General features: G+C 39.9%; 2 protein-coding genes across 3 annotated transcripts; both read left to right on the top strand.

Moving 5' to 3' along the window:
* Positions 1 to 1,253: 1,253 nt before the first annotated feature.
* On the top strand, positions 1,254 to 8,306 carry LOC105044817 (transcription factor RF2b). The gene is made up of 4 exons (XM_010922839.4): positions 1,254 to 1,944; positions 5,977 to 6,109; positions 6,758 to 6,842; positions 7,580 to 8,306. The coding sequence occupies exons 1-4, from the start codon at positions 1,346 to 1,348 to the stop codon at positions 7,978 to 7,980; spliced, it is 1,218 nt and encodes a 405-aa protein (XP_010921141.3). The 5' UTR covers positions 1,254 to 1,345; the 3' UTR covers positions 7,981 to 8,306.
* Positions 8,307 to 9,837: 1,531 nt separating this feature from the next.
* LOC105044816 (protein ACTIVITY OF BC1 COMPLEX KINASE 3, chloroplastic) lies at positions 9,838 to 14,891 on the top strand. 2 transcript variants are annotated; one of them, XM_029264505.2, is made up of 8 exons: positions 9,838 to 10,256; positions 10,346 to 10,573; positions 12,103 to 12,438; positions 12,620 to 13,175; positions 13,405 to 13,591; positions 13,701 to 14,064; positions 14,575 to 14,703; positions 14,813 to 14,891. In XM_029264505.2, the coding sequence occupies exons 1-7, from the start codon at positions 9,948 to 9,950 to the stop codon at positions 14,698 to 14,700; spliced, it is 2,106 nt and encodes a 701-aa protein (XP_029120338.1). In that variant the 5' UTR covers positions 9,838 to 9,947; the 3' UTR covers positions 14,701 to 14,703; positions 14,813 to 14,891. The 2 variants fall into 2 exon arrangements, with proteins under 2 accessions (XP_029120338.1, XP_010921140.1); XM_010922838.3 differs by having other exon boundaries at positions 9,846 to 10,256; positions 14,575 to 14,891.
* Positions 14,892 to 16,780: the final 1,889 nt, after the last annotated feature.

Genomic DNA, 16,780 nt, shown 5'->3' with positions numbered 1-16,780 from the left:
AGACTCACAAGTCGATCTCGAACCTGACCATCAATCTTTTAATTAAAACATATTGGTTTTGGGATTTGGTAAAAATGGACCCATTCTGGACCCGACTAGGCCTAACAGTGGAATACACAAGGGTGCAAGGTTCATTTCTACAAGCCTGTCTCGACCGAGACTCTCAAACTAAGACCCTGTGGTTTGCCTGATATATAATGCATATTTTTATTCCCATCCCATTCAAATTTCTCATAAAACTCATTAATTAGATTTTAAATTGATCGAACAGCAGAACGAATTTAGTCATCCGGGATCTTCTGTATGTTGGTTGGGTTAAATGTAGGCCAGTATCGGCTAGCAAAATATGATTCAATTTATCAATCCGATTCATATTTGATCTGTCATAAATAAATTTAGATTTAAATAAAATAAATTTAAATTATTAACAGATCGATTCATTTAACATGTTTAATACTTATATCGTATTTAAATTTCAAATATCTGGCCTGTTCAATCCATTTAATATTCATATTAATCACATAATATATTTAATATATTTAATATATTTAAAATTTATTTAATTTATTTTTGATCCATCTAATTCGATCTATTTAATTCATTTAAGATCTGTTTAATTTATTTTTAATTTATTTAATATATATAATAAATTAATTAAATGGATCAAATTAGATTATCAAACAGGTAGGATGGGTTTAGTTTTAAATTTTTGATCAATTTAATAAATAACTTATATTTGAATTATCGTACCCAGCACATATCCAATACGGTCTGACTTAATTGCCACCCTGATTGAGGCTCCGTATCACATGCTCCAGATGCAATTGGACAGCACAAATCTCACGGTGGATAATACGCCACGCTATCATCTGCATTTCATCGAGCTCTCCACCGTGCACATGCGCCGCGATTTGCCCCGGTTCACTTGCACCTGGTGCATGCGATAATTTCTCCTGATCCAGATCCGCACGTCACGTGCACCGCACGTGCTGAATGTCAAGCTTCTTGATAAATTCATTCACGTGGGTCGGCGACTCCACTACTCACCCTCAAGTGTCAGCCCGTATGGCGTGGCCTGAAAAAGAAAAACAAGGAGAGAAAAAGTGCAGCAGCCGCCTTAATCAACAAATCGTGTGATGGCTACGTCTCAGGTCACCATCCTTGGTGCTCATCTGGGTCTATCTAGAAACTGATCTCCCCAGCCAATCACCCGCCCGGATCTAAATCCATTTCATTTATGGCAACGCGCGGAGATGTGCCTCTACAGAGGACCCACACTGTATTCTCCCCGCCCTCCCGGCTTTCTCTTCCGCTCTTATGTAGACGCCCAAGAAGGAGGCACGAGATGCTGCCCAAATGCCAAGATCCGCGCCATCCTCCGAACCCCAACGCTAACCACAGTCCGAATCTCGACCTTCCCTCCTCCTTCCCTCCAAATGCGCCACCGGTTGCCGCCGGAACGATGGCGATGTTCCAGAGCGCCGGCACGACGCCACCGCCGCGCGGGGCGCACCACCGGCGGGCCAGATCCGAGATGGCGTTCCGGATCACAGACGACATTGACCTCAGCTCCGGGGACCCGCTGGCGGGAGGGGGCTTCGACGAGATCGGGTCGGAGGACGACCTCTTCTCCACGTTCATGGACATCGAGAAGATCGGTTGCAGGCCGGAGGGGAGTGGATCCGGGTCGGAGGGTGGGGTGTTCGGGGATCCGGCCACGGAGAGCTATAAAGGAGGGGAGGATCGGAAGATCGACAATGCCACCGGAGCGGCCGCGGCCGTCAGGCCCAAGCATCGGCATAGTAACTCGATTGATGGGTCGTCGATGATGTCATCGGGGACTACGAGGGGGGAAGGAGTGTTTGGGGATGTGGAGGCGAAGAAGGCCATGACGGCCGAGCAGCTGGCCGAGCTGGCTGCAATCGATCCTAAGCGGGCTAAAAGGTGCGTCCTTTTTGACTTTGTTTACTAAAGTTCGAATTTTTCTCCTTCTGCAGTTATAGAGTATCAGTTCCACTGTTTTTGACTATTACATTTCTCAAAGACAAATGCAATTCGATATATGAGACCTGACTCAGTTTCTCAAATTCGATCATGGTTTGAACCACAAATCTGTCCTGTTTATGATTTATTCTTTTTTTTTTTTTTTATAAAAGCATCCATTGCTTATCAAATTCATTCACCACCTTATTTTGTCAAGCCAGGTAGGCATTAAAAAATAATAGATCTACATAGAAGACAAGAAACCCACAATGTGAAAAAGAAATCTCAAGATTAGCATTAATAGTGCAGCTATTTTAGACTAGATTGCAAAATCATGTTTGCTTGTTTTGATTAGAAACTGTAAATTATAAATCATATTCTTATTAAACTAAAAGCAATTAATGCCATGTGAGTAATGACTAGTACTTCTTTCAGAAAGTGGGCAATTTGTGTTCCTGTCCTCTTCTATTAGAAATTGGCTTTAAAACCTTACTAACTAGGAAAGCATCATTAATGGAGTGCTCCAGAGCTGTTTAAATGGCATTTTGTAGGAGTATTCAGTTTCAGCCAGCTATCAAAGAAACTAATCGTCAGTTTCAGAGATCTGAATAGAGCCCCCACCCTCAAGTTTCTTCAAGGTTAATTTCAACAGTAGTGTGGTTGATGGTGGTGCTAGAGGAGGTGTGAGCTTTGTTATTAGAGGACCACATGTGGAATTATTGGCTTTTGTTGTGCAGCTATTTGACATCACTGCCCAAGGGCCGAGCTGAGAGGAGCTTGGGAAGGTCTTTGGTGTGCAACATTGATTTTGAAAGCTACCCTCACCTCTTGGAAGGTGACTCGGCAACAGATTTGCCTGGATAACTAGAAATGGTCCAATGGCGGGCAAGCAGAGAATCATCCATTATTGATGGACATATCAAATCTATTAGGGTTGCACTTCTCCTTTTTAGCATCACATGTTTATCAAGAGGCGAATGGAGTAGTGGATTGGATGGCAATTTGCATGGCTGTTCATTCAGGTGGAACCATTTGGATGGTTCATGCGTCTTCACACTCTAAACTTTGGGACATTCTTTCTTCTGACATGAGTGGATGTATTCAAATTAGATAGGTATAAACCATCTATGTAATAACAAAAAAAAAAAAAATCAATTGTTTGATTATTCAAATTAGAACCAACTTGTTGTTGTGTCTGGTGCTGGTTGGACTGGTTTGATTGATTTGGTCCAGGTTTTGTAGCATGTTGGGTTGGATCACTTCTGTGTAACTATAAGGTATGCCTCTTGACCTTCCAAATAGCTTTCTAAGCTTCACGTTTGTCACCTCTTCTCAAAGATGACTTGGCCATGATTTGGCATTGGCTGTCAGTGAGTTGACATCAGTTCAAGAGCTGAGCATAGAGTTTCATAACTTGGTTACTTCTTACCTAAATTCATATAGCCAACCTAGTATAAATAATTTAAAGTTTGGTATTTAAAGCTATGGAAAGCCGTCTTTAGGACTATGACCGAAGGTATCATTACATAACAAAATAGAAACTAGCCAAAGAAGGTATTGTCTCAACCACTTATTTAAAGCAAGATATTGACCCTTGTTATTTTGCACCCATCGCAGCAAGATATTATTATATTCCTATGTAGGCAGCATTTGTGCTTGCATCCATCGAGTCTCATTCAGTTCATTCCTCTCGGTGAACTTTGTTGCCCTTCTAAGAATAAATGGTATTGTGGAGTCTTCATGAAAGGTTATACTCAAGGTTCGCTAAACTAGTACTAGAGGATGCACCAATTGGCAACCAGTTTGGCACAATAAGAGTCCATACCATACTATTCTGGGGCATACCGGAATAGGAGATTGAGAGAGAGAGAGAGAGAGAGTGAAAGGGAGGGGAGAGAGGAAGAGAGAGAGAGAGAGGAGAGAGGGCTCGAAAGCCTTCATCATTGTCATCCTAAGGAGGTGGCGCTGAGGGAAACCTAAGCCCAAATTCTAGTGTAATTCAACTTTGAGTTGTTGCTCTACTTCTCCCCAAAAAAAGGACTCTATCGACTTCGCGATCTTATTTATCCCTTCCTTCGCCCCCGCTTTGTCCGAGTAAGAGAGAGGGAGAATGGGGAATGTTTTTGGTGATGCTGAGGGAGGGGATTGAAAGGTTGAGCTAGGGGGGCGAGGAGGGAGGGGTGATTTAATCAAAAGCTCAAGTCAGGTGGGCTTTTTACCGAATCGAGGGGTCTTTTTATGTAGTGAAGGGTGATGCAGTCAAATTGGAGCCTGTTCGGCCTATTTATCAAGCTGACAAGGTATGCCCTGAATTGGGCGGTTCGGAATGGTATGATCAACCATGGTCACCCTTGTATATTAGCTAGCTAGTTATGACTATACTTTCAATCAGGTAATTTTTTTTTTTTTTAAAAAAAAAGATGAGCTGCGTCTATCATTCAATTGTCGAGTCCGGTTTCTTTATGAGGATACTTGTACTAGCCTTTTTATCTGTAGCCTTGTAATGTTTGGTTGTTGGCTTGTTGCATATAGTTCCATGTAGTATAGATTTCTCCAGACTTGTGCCTGTAGACTCTGGGAGTATTATTTACAGAAATCGTGCAAAGCTAAGTTTTGCAAGAGAATACGAGATTAACTTCGGCGGTTTTCTTGAAGATTTGGCTTGAGAGGAATTTATTATGAGCTGCATGGTGAGCCAAGATTCTTACAATCATAACACATGCAGCTCCTTTTCCTCCATAAATTAAAGGTTGTTGTACTTTCCTTAACACTCCAGCCCCACCCCCAAACCAAAAGAAAGAGAAGAAGAAAAAATGCAGCCACACCCACCCGAACTCCAGGGAATTGTTTACCATTGCTTCTGCTGTCCTTTTTTTTTTTTAATTTTTTTTAATTTCAGTCTGTGTGTCTTTCTTTTAATTTCCTGTTCATCCCTTTGGGTCTTAAGGCTTCATTTTTTTCTGATTTGATGTTATATAAATCTTTGATCCGGTGCTCCTTTAGCAAAAATCCTCGCAGCCTTTACTGTTTAAGAAATTTGTTCTCTTTTTTCACTTGCAAAAAGTACTCCTTCTTCTAATCTTTCCTATCTTTACACTGCATGTTGATTTGGTAAGCCTTCTTTATTGTTGGCACATGGAGCTCTATATCATCAAGTATGGTGAAATCTAGACCTGCACGGTGCCTTGTACTCTGATTTTTCATGAAGATTTCAGGGATCCATAGCAAGAAAATGGCTTTTTAGGGGTTCTCTCGCAGTCTTACTTTTTGACTAGATTTTGGCACGTGCTATGTACGTGAAAGTGGAGATGTACCATTTAGAGCCTTAGGGATGCAGGAGTCCTAGAGTATGAATTTAGTAGTAGAAGAGATGTCAACCATATGTGATTGTATGTGTACAGTCATCCATGGTAGCACAGATGCATGTTTGTCGGCTGACAGCTTTTTAATGTTCATTTATGTAACATAGAGGGGGTTGGATGTGAAATGGGATATGTACATGTCTATGCATGTAAACATGTAATCAATATTGTCATTTTGCATATTTCTGCACTTGTATTTTGTGCTTGTGCTGTGAGAACAGAGTACCTAGTGGTTCAAAATTTAACAATTCTTCATGTCACATCCTTGGAAACTGAAAGAAAGAGAACAAAATAATGTGATAAACTTCATCAAAATAGTTTGCTGAAGCATATTTTCAAGTAGAGTAAATAAAAGGAAATTTTATCATCATTTTACTCTTGCCAAGCATCACTGTCATTGGTTTTAGTATATGACACAGTGAAAGTTCTATGGTGTTGTGCTCTTAAAGCTGCTTCGTCTTTGTGCTATCTTTTTTTTTTTTGATTCTGGAATATCATATACCAAATCTCCTGTACATTTCTCACTCATGTCAAAGGTTAATTACTACAGATGCGACAGTAAGTTTTATGATCACACATGTTAAATTGTTTTGATATGTTGACTGAGTAATTTGGATATCATTTTATGCAGAATTCTTGCTAATAGACAGTCAGCAGCTCGCTCTAAAGAACGAAAAGCTCGTTATATTTCAGAACTGGAGCGGAAAGTCCAGACTCTTCAAACTGAAGCTACAACTCTCTCTGCACAGCTTACTCTTTTCCAGGTCTGCACTGACCAGTTTCCTATGAAGAATAGCTGTTCATGTTTAAGTAGGTATTCTATGGATTTTGGTTTGTTGGACTTGTATTTGATCTTGTTTTATAACTCACTGGCATTTTAAGCAACTGATACATTTTCTACACAATCAGGATGCAGAAGTGTGTCACTTGGTTCTTTCCTTGATCAGAGATTGTTTAGAGCATATGTGCACAAGTGCATGATATATCTCCGATCCATTCTATTTCTTTCGTATACCACCCTTATTTTTTAGCCTGTCTATACATTGTTCCAGCATTTACCATCACGATTATATGTCAAAGTATTTTTCTTCTGATTGTGATAGCCATTTCATTATTCATTGGAACATAATTCATGCCAATTATACCAAATATGCACAAAAGGGATTAATAATGATCTTAGAATGGTCATCCACAGGTTCTATGTCTGGCTATTAAGTACATCTTTCTTTTGTGATAATGTGACATTCTTACCGCTACTAGTATAGGTCAAAGTGACAACTTTTTTGCCGGCATCAGCTTCTGAAAAGGACTTCTTTTTGTCTCCCTGCTAAACTGACATTGATTCTTTATGTTCATATTCATCAGTATGCTATTTGAAAAGCTAAGGGTCCTCTGTTGCCTTTTCATTCCAGAGAGATACAACAGGGCTGTCTGCAGAGAATGCAGAGCTCAAGTTACGGTTACAAGCTATGGAACAACAGGCTCAATTGCGTGATGGTAAGTTCAACTGAAAGTAATGTAATTATAATTCAATTCTTTATTTATTAGCATCTTGCTTGTTATCTTTTGAATGATCATGGAGGTAGCCATTCTACTTGTGGAGTCATGGTTATCTCTTTCCAATTTGGAGCCAATAGTGATTAGAGAGTAGCACACACTCTTAAACCCTGTATTTTACTCACATCTTCTAAGCGGTCAAAGCCAGCTGGAAAATCTTTTCTGGCAGAAAATCAGGGGCTTCCATGTACCCTACTTGAGGCTGCTATATCTTGGCTTTACCAACATCTTGTTGGATGAAATTAAGCTTGGGCCCAAATGTGGCTATACTGGAATTTGGACCAAGCTTGGCCAACTATTTGTGGGAAGTTACCTTGACACCATTAGGTCTTGAATTATATGTATGAGAGGCAGAACAGAATAGTATTCTCAAGCTGCATTATGACCTCCTATAAGATAGCCCAGGTTTAGCCTATGGCTAAGCTGTGCTCAAGCTTATCAACTTGAAAGTTTATATGGGCATCCTTCAGCTTCATGGGTAGAATGTGCCTCTTCATTTTTTGGTTGTTGCTTCTGGTTTATGGAGATGTTATATTTTTATGAACGAAAGACCCCATCACATCTGTTTGCTCCTTTTTTTCATGGAAATGAGTGCATTCCTGTTTTCAACAATAACTCTACTCCTTGACCTTCCTCCCAACAATGTCCATTGATGAGTTTTTTTGATCTCTTTGCAGCACTGAATGAGGCATTAAGGCAAGAAGTTGAGAGGCTCAGGATTGCAACGGGCGAAATATCAAATCCTGGTGAGACCTTTAATATGGGACTACAACATGTTCCCTATAACCCTTCGTTTTACACCCTTCCCCAACAACAGCCAGTCCATCACCAAGGCATTCAATTGCAACCCCAATTCCACCAGTCCCAACCGAATGTCTCAAATCACCAGTTTGCGCACTCCAATGCCCTTCCAGATATGATGCAACAAGACCCCCTTGGACGGCTACAGGGATTGGATATCAGCAAGGGTTCTCTTATTGTTAAAACAGAGAGTTCCTCTATTCTGCGAGTGAAAGCAGCAGCACCTTCTAACCAGGCCTACCCAATAAGCAAGCATTTATTAGATTTTTGTTCATAGGCTGACATCCTTGAGTTGCATCTGCTTTGCTTGTTCTATTTTTTATTCCATTCGTTCAATTAATTGGAAATTGTTTGTTTTAAATCCGGGATCGTAAGCTTCTTCCCCTTCTTCGACAAAAAACCCTGCATTTGGTGTATTATTGATGAGTTCTTGCAATTTCTGTTTGTTGGAATTCATGTTTTGAGCGTTGTATTGTTGGGAACAAGAGGGTCTGAGAGTTGTCACCCATAATTTATGTAACTGTTATATTTTGAAGATATTGTTATGTCTCTTTTTTTGGGATAAGTTATACTGCACATCGCTTCCTAATCTTCTTTTTCTGCCACCCTTTTTCTTTTTTCAATGAGAAAAGACCACTGTTCCAACAATTATATAACAGAGTTCAGCTGAGCTCTGTTGAGATCTATAATGTTCTTCAAATTCTACTTGCATTTCTTGTCTTAGATGAGTAGGTTGGTTCTATGTACTGCTTCTGTTGGCACAGTAAACCTTTTTTAGAGTTCAGCTGAGCTCTGTTGAGATCTATAATGTTCTTCAAATTCTACTTGCATTTCTTGTTTTAGATGGATGGGTTGGTTCTATGTACTGCTTCTGTTGGCACAGTAAACCTTTTTTGTTCGTTTCACATATATGACTTGGAAATCTCTTGACAATACTCATCAACAGTCATTTGATATTGGTTACTTTACCCCCAAAAAAAAAAATCATTTAATATTGGTTTTGTTTTAGCATGAAAGGCAAAGATTCATTCTTTGATTCAGCAGGTAAGCCTATACATCTGAAATGGAGGTTAATGCTTCTCAGAGCTTGGGATGCGGTTCATAAATGTTTATTTTGTTATGGAAGATTTCTTTGATACGCATCCTGCTACAGTGTGAAATCTTGAAGACTCTATCTTTCGTTCTCATGGATCCTTTAAATGCAGAGAAAACGGATACTGTCACCCGCTACTTCAGAAAATGTTTGCGGTGAAGCGGATAAAAATGTTTTTTGCCAATGCATTAAACATGATTTTTGTTTGTAGAAATACTTTATTTTTTTAGATTTGCGGTTAGTTACTATTAAGTGTTCTCAATTACTGGTTTCCAATATTATCGTTGTCATCATGTCCGTTTATAAGATTTTTCAAAATTCTTTTTGTTTCTCTAACTGCACCAGCCTGGCCACTAAAGCACCATTTCCCTGACAACAAAATGTACAATAGCCATAAGCACGTTTGAGCAGACACAAATATTTTTTCGTAGCCACTCAAAATTGAACTCGGCGATGTTTGAATCTGTTGGTCCCAAACTGGATTTTTGTTCTCAACACAAAAATGGATGGAACTACTATCTAGTCAATCATCAGAACTAAACATGATAAAATTAGTTAGTTTTCCTAGTTTTCAGAATTGCTTTCCAAACAAAAGGAGTAATGAAAAAATTTTACACTAGATGACTAACTTTTTCTAATGGGAAAATGACATTTCTTATCAAATCAACTCCCGGCCTACCAAAAAAATCTTTATTAAGGTGAGGTCACGGTGGTGTGTTTGGTACTGAAATCCGGTGCCTTTCCCTCGTCTTAGCATCATTACACTACGAGAAGCAAATGAAATCTATGTATCATCCATCAACATCCATATAACGATGTGCTCCACCTGCATTACGTATCCTGACTTCTATCACCCGAGAGGGTTAGTCCAATAGTCTCGACTCTTCGTGCCATGATAAGATTGCTCCAAAAGCCGCGCCATTCGTGCCGCAAGTCCCTAACAGCACGTGCGACGGTCCGAGCAGATCCGTGTCCGACTCCATCAAATCAGGTGCACGCCACGTGCCGTCGCCGACCGCCCGGAGGAAGAGGAGGGCGCACGCAGCCTACCCCGAGTCCACACGAAGCTTCTGTGGCGTGAAAGAAAGAAACAAAGCCCCCGCAAGTGTTTGAGTGCGGGGCGGGTCCGAAGTCGAACACCAAGCCCAACCATGGCCGTCGTCCTCCCCCTCTACTCCCCTCCCGCCCTCCGCCGGACCCCGGTGGCGCTCCGCCGCCCCCCGCCCCGCGCCGCCCTCATCGAGGCCCGGCCCGTGCCCGCCGTGCGCTCCGACGGTCGCGGCGACGAGTATGCGATTCAGCTCGTGGAGACCACCGCCTCCTCCGCCCCCTTATCCCTCGCGTCCAGAGACCGCTCCGAGGATATGCAGGCCGAGGCCCGGGCCATGTCCCGCGCCGTCAATGCCACCGTCTACAGCCCCCAGCTCCTCGCCACCAAGTACGGCTCTCAACCCCTCAAGGTGAAATAAGCCTCCTCCGCCCTCGATTCCATCGCCCTCGTCCCCATCTTCTTGTCCCCTTGTAACCTCTTTAAATTGTTTGGTATTAGGTAGTGTTGAGGACATTGGAGGTGTTGACGGCACTGGGCACCTTTGGTTTCAAGCTGTTTCTGGACGACAGGCGTAGTGAGCTCGATCTGAGGAAGCGGCAGAGAGCGGCAGAGCTGCGGGAGATTTTCACCAGATTGGGGGCGACATTCGTGAAGATCGGGCAGGGTCTGTCCACGCGGCCGGATATCTGCCCGCCGGAGTATCTGGAGGAGCTTTCCCAATTGCAGGTTTGCGCCTCGGCCTCGCTCTATTCTGATAAAAGATAAGGAATTAAAATAGATTGTGGATGCTTCAATCTAGTCTCTTGCATACTGCGCAATCTACCTAAATTTAATGACTTAATTCTTGTAGATGACTTCACAGTCTACCTAAATTAAACGATTTAATTCTTGTATATGACTTCTCATCGTGCAATCGTTTTATTCTGTAAATGTTGATTATGGGCATCCGTTCATGAACTTGGTCCTTACTAAGTACAGTCCTTATATTGGAACTGTAGCAAGATTGAAAGGTTTCGGGAAGAGACTGGTAGATTGATCTTGATATTTTACAATCCATACTTATGAATCAAATGAAAGCTTGTTGATATGCTTGCAAATTTCATTGAAAACAAAGTTGTTTGGTCTGAGGTTGAGGACATGTAACCAGACCACTGAGAAGTCTAGTCAGTATAACTGATGCTTTCTGGTGTTTGTTTTTGTAGTAAGCCCGTATTCACTTATAATTGTAGCCTCAAGCGCATGTGCAATGCTACAACCTGACTTGCAAACAAAATGGTCATAAATCTAGTTGCAATAACTCAACATACATGTTTGGAATTGGTATAATTCCAATTGCACACAACTAATAGATATCTGAAATGCCTAGCTACTAGCAAAATCTTCTATGTCCTTTCTGATCAATTAATATTCTTTTTTAAGCAATTTCTTTTGGCCAAATTGACATCATTCTCTATGCAACGCAACAACATATACATCTGTTAGCCTGTTAGACGGTTGCCATTACTTGCTTTGTACCAGAGTTTAAAATTTCAGCTACGAAATTTTTTAACCAAAACTGAGCGATTCAGTTTCTATCAAGCCCAAATTGACACAAAGCTGCCTTGTTGTATTCATTTCTGTCTGTTTCTGACTAATTTTGGTTTATGTTGTTGGTTTCAGCAGAAGCTAGCAAATATAGGGCCAGAAATATTTTTATGTTTTTTATCCTTTTACTTCCCTATTTTTCAAGTTCTATTTGGTTGTAGAACTTTGGAAAGCATTTTTCATAAAAATTGAACTTGCATTTTGTGAGTCATGCATACATATTAAACCACAAATTTTGCCGCAGGAAAATTCAGGGAAGCATGAGTTTTAAATATTTTGCTGTGTTAATGTTTTAAATTTATAAAAATCGAGACAGAATTTAAACCCACATTTTTGAAGTATCCCCAAAAAAATCACAATTTCCAAACTTTGATGAGGAGATCAGTGTGGAGATGATTGGGAAGATCAGTCTCCATAATGTGGGAATCCCAAACAAATTTCATGTCTGCAAGTTCTCCTTAAATATAATATATATCCAGACTCATGCAGAGAATCTGCTTGTGAATAAATCTATAATTGAGATGTGAATCCTCAAGCCTCGAAGTGGAAGAAGGGAAGAACAAAGATAGCAAATTGACAAAGAAAAAGACAGCATCAATCTTTTAAAAAAAATTCTCAGCTATTGTAAATGGGAAAAGCTTAGCAAACCCTATGTATTTTCTTTTGAGCAGGATGCACTTCCAACATTTCCAGATGCAGAGGCATTTTCATGCATTGAGAGGGAGCTTGGTTTGCCTCTTGATTCTATTTTCTCATCCATTTCACCATCACCTATTGCAGCTGCAAGTTTAGGCCAAGTATATAAAGCCCAGCTCAAGTATTCTGGACAGATTGTTGCTGTTAAGGTGCAACGACCTGGTATTGAAGATGCTGTAGGCTTGGATTTCTACCTTCTAAGGGGTTTGGGTTTTCTGATAAACAAATATGTAGATTTTATCTCTAGTGATGTTGTTGCTCTTGTTGATGAGTTTGCACGAAGGGTCTACCAGGAGCTTAATTATGTGCAGGTACATGCATCTATTTATGGGTTCAATTTTAAATGCTTTTAGAGATTTTGCTGTAGTTGCCATGAAATGATTATATTTGTTATGTACAGATATGAAATGTTTAAAAATGACCACGTGCAACTTTACTTGGTCGAATACTAGATCTCAGTACGCCCATCAATAATTACAATGTCCTATGCAGGAAGGCCAGAATGCACGCAGATTTAGAAAGTTATATGCTGACAAGGAGGATATATTAGTCCCAGATATCTTCTGGGATTACACCAGTGCCAAAGTTTTGACAATGGAATGGGTGGATGGTGTCAAACTGAATGAGCAAGAAGCTATTGAGAAGCAAGGTTTGAGTCTGTTGGATTTGGTAAACACAGGTATTCAGTGTAGCCTGAGGCAGCTGCTTGAATATGGATACTTCCATGCAGACCCCCATCCTGGTAATCTTCTGGCAACACCTGAGGGGAAACTTGCTTTTCTGGATTTTGGGATGATGAGTGAGACTCCAGAAGAAGCAAGGTCTGCTATCATTGGTCATGTTGTTCACATGGTTAATAGGGACTATGAAGCTATGGCCCGTGATTACTATGCCTTGGAATTTCTATCACCTGATGTAGATGTTTCTCCAATCGTGCCCGCTCTTAGGAACTTCTTTGATGATGCTCTAAATTCAACAGTAAGCGAACTCAACTTCAAAACAATTGTAGATGGTCTAGGTGCTGTTCTGTATCAGTATCCATTTAATGGTGAGTTCTGTTATGTGCTCAGCAAAGGATTTTGCTTATAATATAGCTTTATCATTTAAAACAAAACACAATTGAGTCAATGGACTGACAGCTTGATGTGTTCATGTTAAATTGGGTTTGCAATCTTTGTTGTTCAAATTGTGTGGTCAACATTGTTTGAAGAAGCAACATTCTTTTCACATTGGTATCTCACAATATGTGTGACGTTTTGTGTTTTATGTGCTTTCAGTTCCAGCATACTATGCATTGATATTGAGGTCACTTACTGTGCTGGAAGGTTTAGCTCTTTATGCTGATCCAAAATTTAAGGTGCTCGCTGCTTCATATCCATATTTTGCTAAGAGGCTTCTGACGGATCCAAATCCATATCTGAGAGATGCTCTCATTGAGTTGTTGTTCAAAGATGGCAGGTTCAGGCAAGTGCCTGAGATGGTTGAGTCTGATTGCTATACCTTTAGATAAGACATGATGATGGAGAGCTAGCATCCATTGATGCTTGACATATATTTTCTGTTTGTTGAACAGGTGGAATAGGCTAGAAAATCTTCTTGTTCAAGGACGCAAGGATAGAGATTTTACTGCTAAAGATGCTTTGCAACCTGTCTTGAAGCTATTAGTGTCTCCTGATGGGGAAGAGCTGCGAGCTCTAGTTGTGAAAGAGGCTGTTTGTGTCACTGAAGCTGTTGCCTTTGGTACAATGATTGATGCTTACAATTCAATTCCGGACTTCGTGAAGACTCTTATCAATAATGGCAATACAATTGCGCCCAAGCTGAGCGTTGCCGAACAAGAACGAATGCTAGAACTTCGAGATGGGGTGTTGAGAGTATGGACCCTTTTGAGATCCTCAGATAATTTTGACCCAAGCATTTTGCAACCCATTTTGCAGGTACTATCACTAAGTTTGTTTTCTTTGCTGTTCCAGTTTTAAGTAACTAACTATCATGGTTCACACTAAAAGTTAAGATTTTGAGTTTGGTTGGTACTGTTTCGTATGATACAAATTAATGACTGATATGTTCAGGGCATGATTATATCAAATGCTTGTCTCCCTGTAACAGAATTCTTTAAAATACTTGTCTTGAATATTCCGATGATGATGAGCCCTTCATTCAAACTCATTTGAGAAGAAAACAGATGCTGGCATTTTGTCAATGCTTGTTTGTCATGTTCCTTGCATAGAATCATAGATTAGTCATATCTGTAGCAGTGCTAAGAAAGCTGTTACTTAATTTAAAGAAACTTTAAAGGAGCTTACTGCTCCCATTTTTCGGTTACAGCTTCACAAAAGATGATGAATTACATATCTCTAGAACAAACTTCTTACTCAATTTTATTGTGTTTCTTACAAGTTTCATATTTGTCTCCTGTGTGTTCTAACTAAAAAAGCTACATGCAGGTTCTCCAAGAACCTGAAGCTCGCAACCTTGGTGAGCGAGTTCTTGGAGGATGCACTCAACGTCTTGCAGCTCGTTTGTTACAACAGGTTCTCCGGTCTCCAGCCACTGTTGCAGCTTCACAATGAGAGGTTGGCATTTCGAGCCATGAGAAGAATTGTAAATTTACACAGTATTTCAGCAGAAAAAATGTAACGTGGCTAAATGCTTTCAATCGTTTTATTTGTTCTTTTGTGGCAGATAAAAAACCAACACATGCTTTTGGGATCATGGTTATTCATCATAATTCATACGCATATATGCATGAGCTTCGTAGAAATCATATACCCACAAATTTAATATTTATCCAGCAGACAAATGGTGTATGTGTTCTGTCAGGGAAAAAGAGAGAAGAAAATAATTTATTCATTAAAATTTGAGTTGTCAACAACTTTTTTTTTTTTTTTTGAAAATAAAGGTGTCAATAACTTATATCACTATTTATTGAACTTATTTGTGACTTTGCCGTTCTCCACTGCTTACTAATTTATAACGAGGCAGTTTCTTTGGAAAGGAACCGGTTCTTACCTTCATGGGTGCTCTTCCAGAATGATAACGTCAGTTGCTTGGTTAGTGTATTATTTCGATAAGGAAAACCACTTTCTGTTGTACATTGGAATGGGGCAGCGTATAGCACCATTCGGTTGCCTGATAGGAGTTGCTCGTGGCTTTAAAACTAGAAATCCATATTTCACAGGTCTATTTTCTTTTGGGGAAACATGTTGCATATGTCTAGCTTAGCCGATATGGCATGAGCCTGTACTCATGTACTCCATAATCCAAGAGGTCTAATTGCACCAGTATACTTACTTGGGAGTCCCTCGCCAAAATGGTTTCAGTTGTGCCATCTATCATACATGAATCATGTACAAAAGATGATTTGTTTTTCTCATATATCTCATATTCTGATCATTGAGAGAAGTCATGCAGATTAGCCTGTTATCTTTGTCGGGTTCATTTAATGGCTGTGAATCATTTTTAGCCGCAGGATTTAGCCTTTGCTGGCTCAATGGGATGCACTTGCTCTAGAGACCTGTAAGATTCATTGGTTCCTTAGGAGAAGGAAAAATTGAAAAAGCAATTTCTTTTCATGCTTCCACCATCATCTTCTTTCCCATGATTGAAAGTTTCTTGGTGGAGAAAAGAAAGAGAGAAGCAAGACAAATTGGAGGCCATTGCCACCACAATTTCGAGTCTTTGGGGTCACTGCAATTTGCAACAAAAATTGGTAGCACAGGGTATAGCAATATCTTGATAATATGGAATTGCAGAGCTTGTAGTGCTACATTACTAGCAAATTTGTGGTTCCTCCTGAAATTACAAAATTGCAAAATTTGTGGTGCTACATTACCAGCAAATTTGTGATGCCTCTATGGACTGGATGGGAATGGATGCAAACAACCTGGATATGTTGTGCTAATCTGTTTTGTTAAGCTATGTGCTTTCGAAAATTCCTGTCTTGACCATGTTGACATGTTGAGATTCTTCAAAAGCCGTCAAAGCTACAGCTTGTTCGGACAATCATGACTTTGGTACACTAAATCAATTTGCTATGGGGCATGAGACATATTTTTGCCATAATTTTTCAAGGACTTCTGATCAGCAAAAAAATTAGAAAATAATTAAAGCCAGACAAACAAATGTTGCTTTATCTGTGCATGTGTTATCACTGGTATAAAACAAGGTAGCTAAATGCCATGACGATGAATGATAGCACTACATTAATAGCAGCAGCAAATAGGACCAGCATGTTATAGTCATCATTGCTTTTTCAATGACAAAGTGCATAATTCATAGATCGTGATTAATTTTATAATTGAAAAATAATTCATCGAATTATGCTACTTGATTGTGCATAACACAATGTTTTCCATGGTTTGGATATTTGTAACCATGCTAAAACAATGGACAGGTTGAAAAAAGAAAGGTTTTGAAGAAAAATGACAAAATGTACAAGATTAAAAAAAATGAAATATACATGGTAAGAGAATATAATTTAGTACTTGAAATTTGAAAATAGAGCCTTGCCCTTCCGTCCGCATTGACCGTATCCATATGGAATCAATGTACCATTACGTAGTCTCTTCGTCCATAATCTCTGTACCATGCGTAAGCCAAGCCGCACAAGCAAATTGTATATAAGGATGCCGTGATGAAGAGCCCTATAAT

This window comes from Elaeis guineensis, chromosome 5 (genome assembly GCF_000442705.2).
Source record: "Elaeis guineensis isolate ETL-2024a chromosome 5, EG11, whole genome shotgun sequence".
NCBI lineage: Eukaryota > Viridiplantae > Streptophyta > Magnoliopsida > Arecales > Arecaceae > Elaeis > Elaeis guineensis.
Note: the sequence above shows the minus strand (reverse complement) of the source record. Positions and strands in the feature narration are given on the sequence as shown.

Bases quoted from the DNA above. Each gene is read 5' to 3' on its own strand.
- LOC105044817 (XM_010922839.4), top strand. From the start codon at position 1,346: ATGCTGCCCAAATGCCAAGATCCGCGCCATCCTCCGAACCCCAACGCT. The intron at 6,110-6,757 runs GTCTGCACTGAC...TTTTCATTCCAG, and splicing joins CACAGCTTACTCTTTTCCAG to AGAGATACAACAGGGCTGTC. The intron at 6,843-7,579 runs GTAAGTTCAACT...ATCTCTTTGCAG, and splicing joins ACAGGCTCAATTGCGTGATG to CACTGAATGAGGCATTAAGG.
- LOC105044816 (XM_029264505.2), top strand. From the start codon at position 9,948: ATGGCCGTCGTCCTCCCCCTCTACTCCCCTCCCGCCCTCCGCCGGACC. The intron at 10,257-10,345 runs GTGAAATAAGCC...GTTTGGTATTAG, and splicing joins ACGGCTCTCAACCCCTCAAG to GTAGTGTTGAGGACATTGGA. The intron at 13,592-13,700 runs GCAAGTGCCTGA...TTTGTTGAACAG, and splicing joins TTCAAAGATGGCAGGTTCAG to GTGGAATAGGCTAGAAAATC.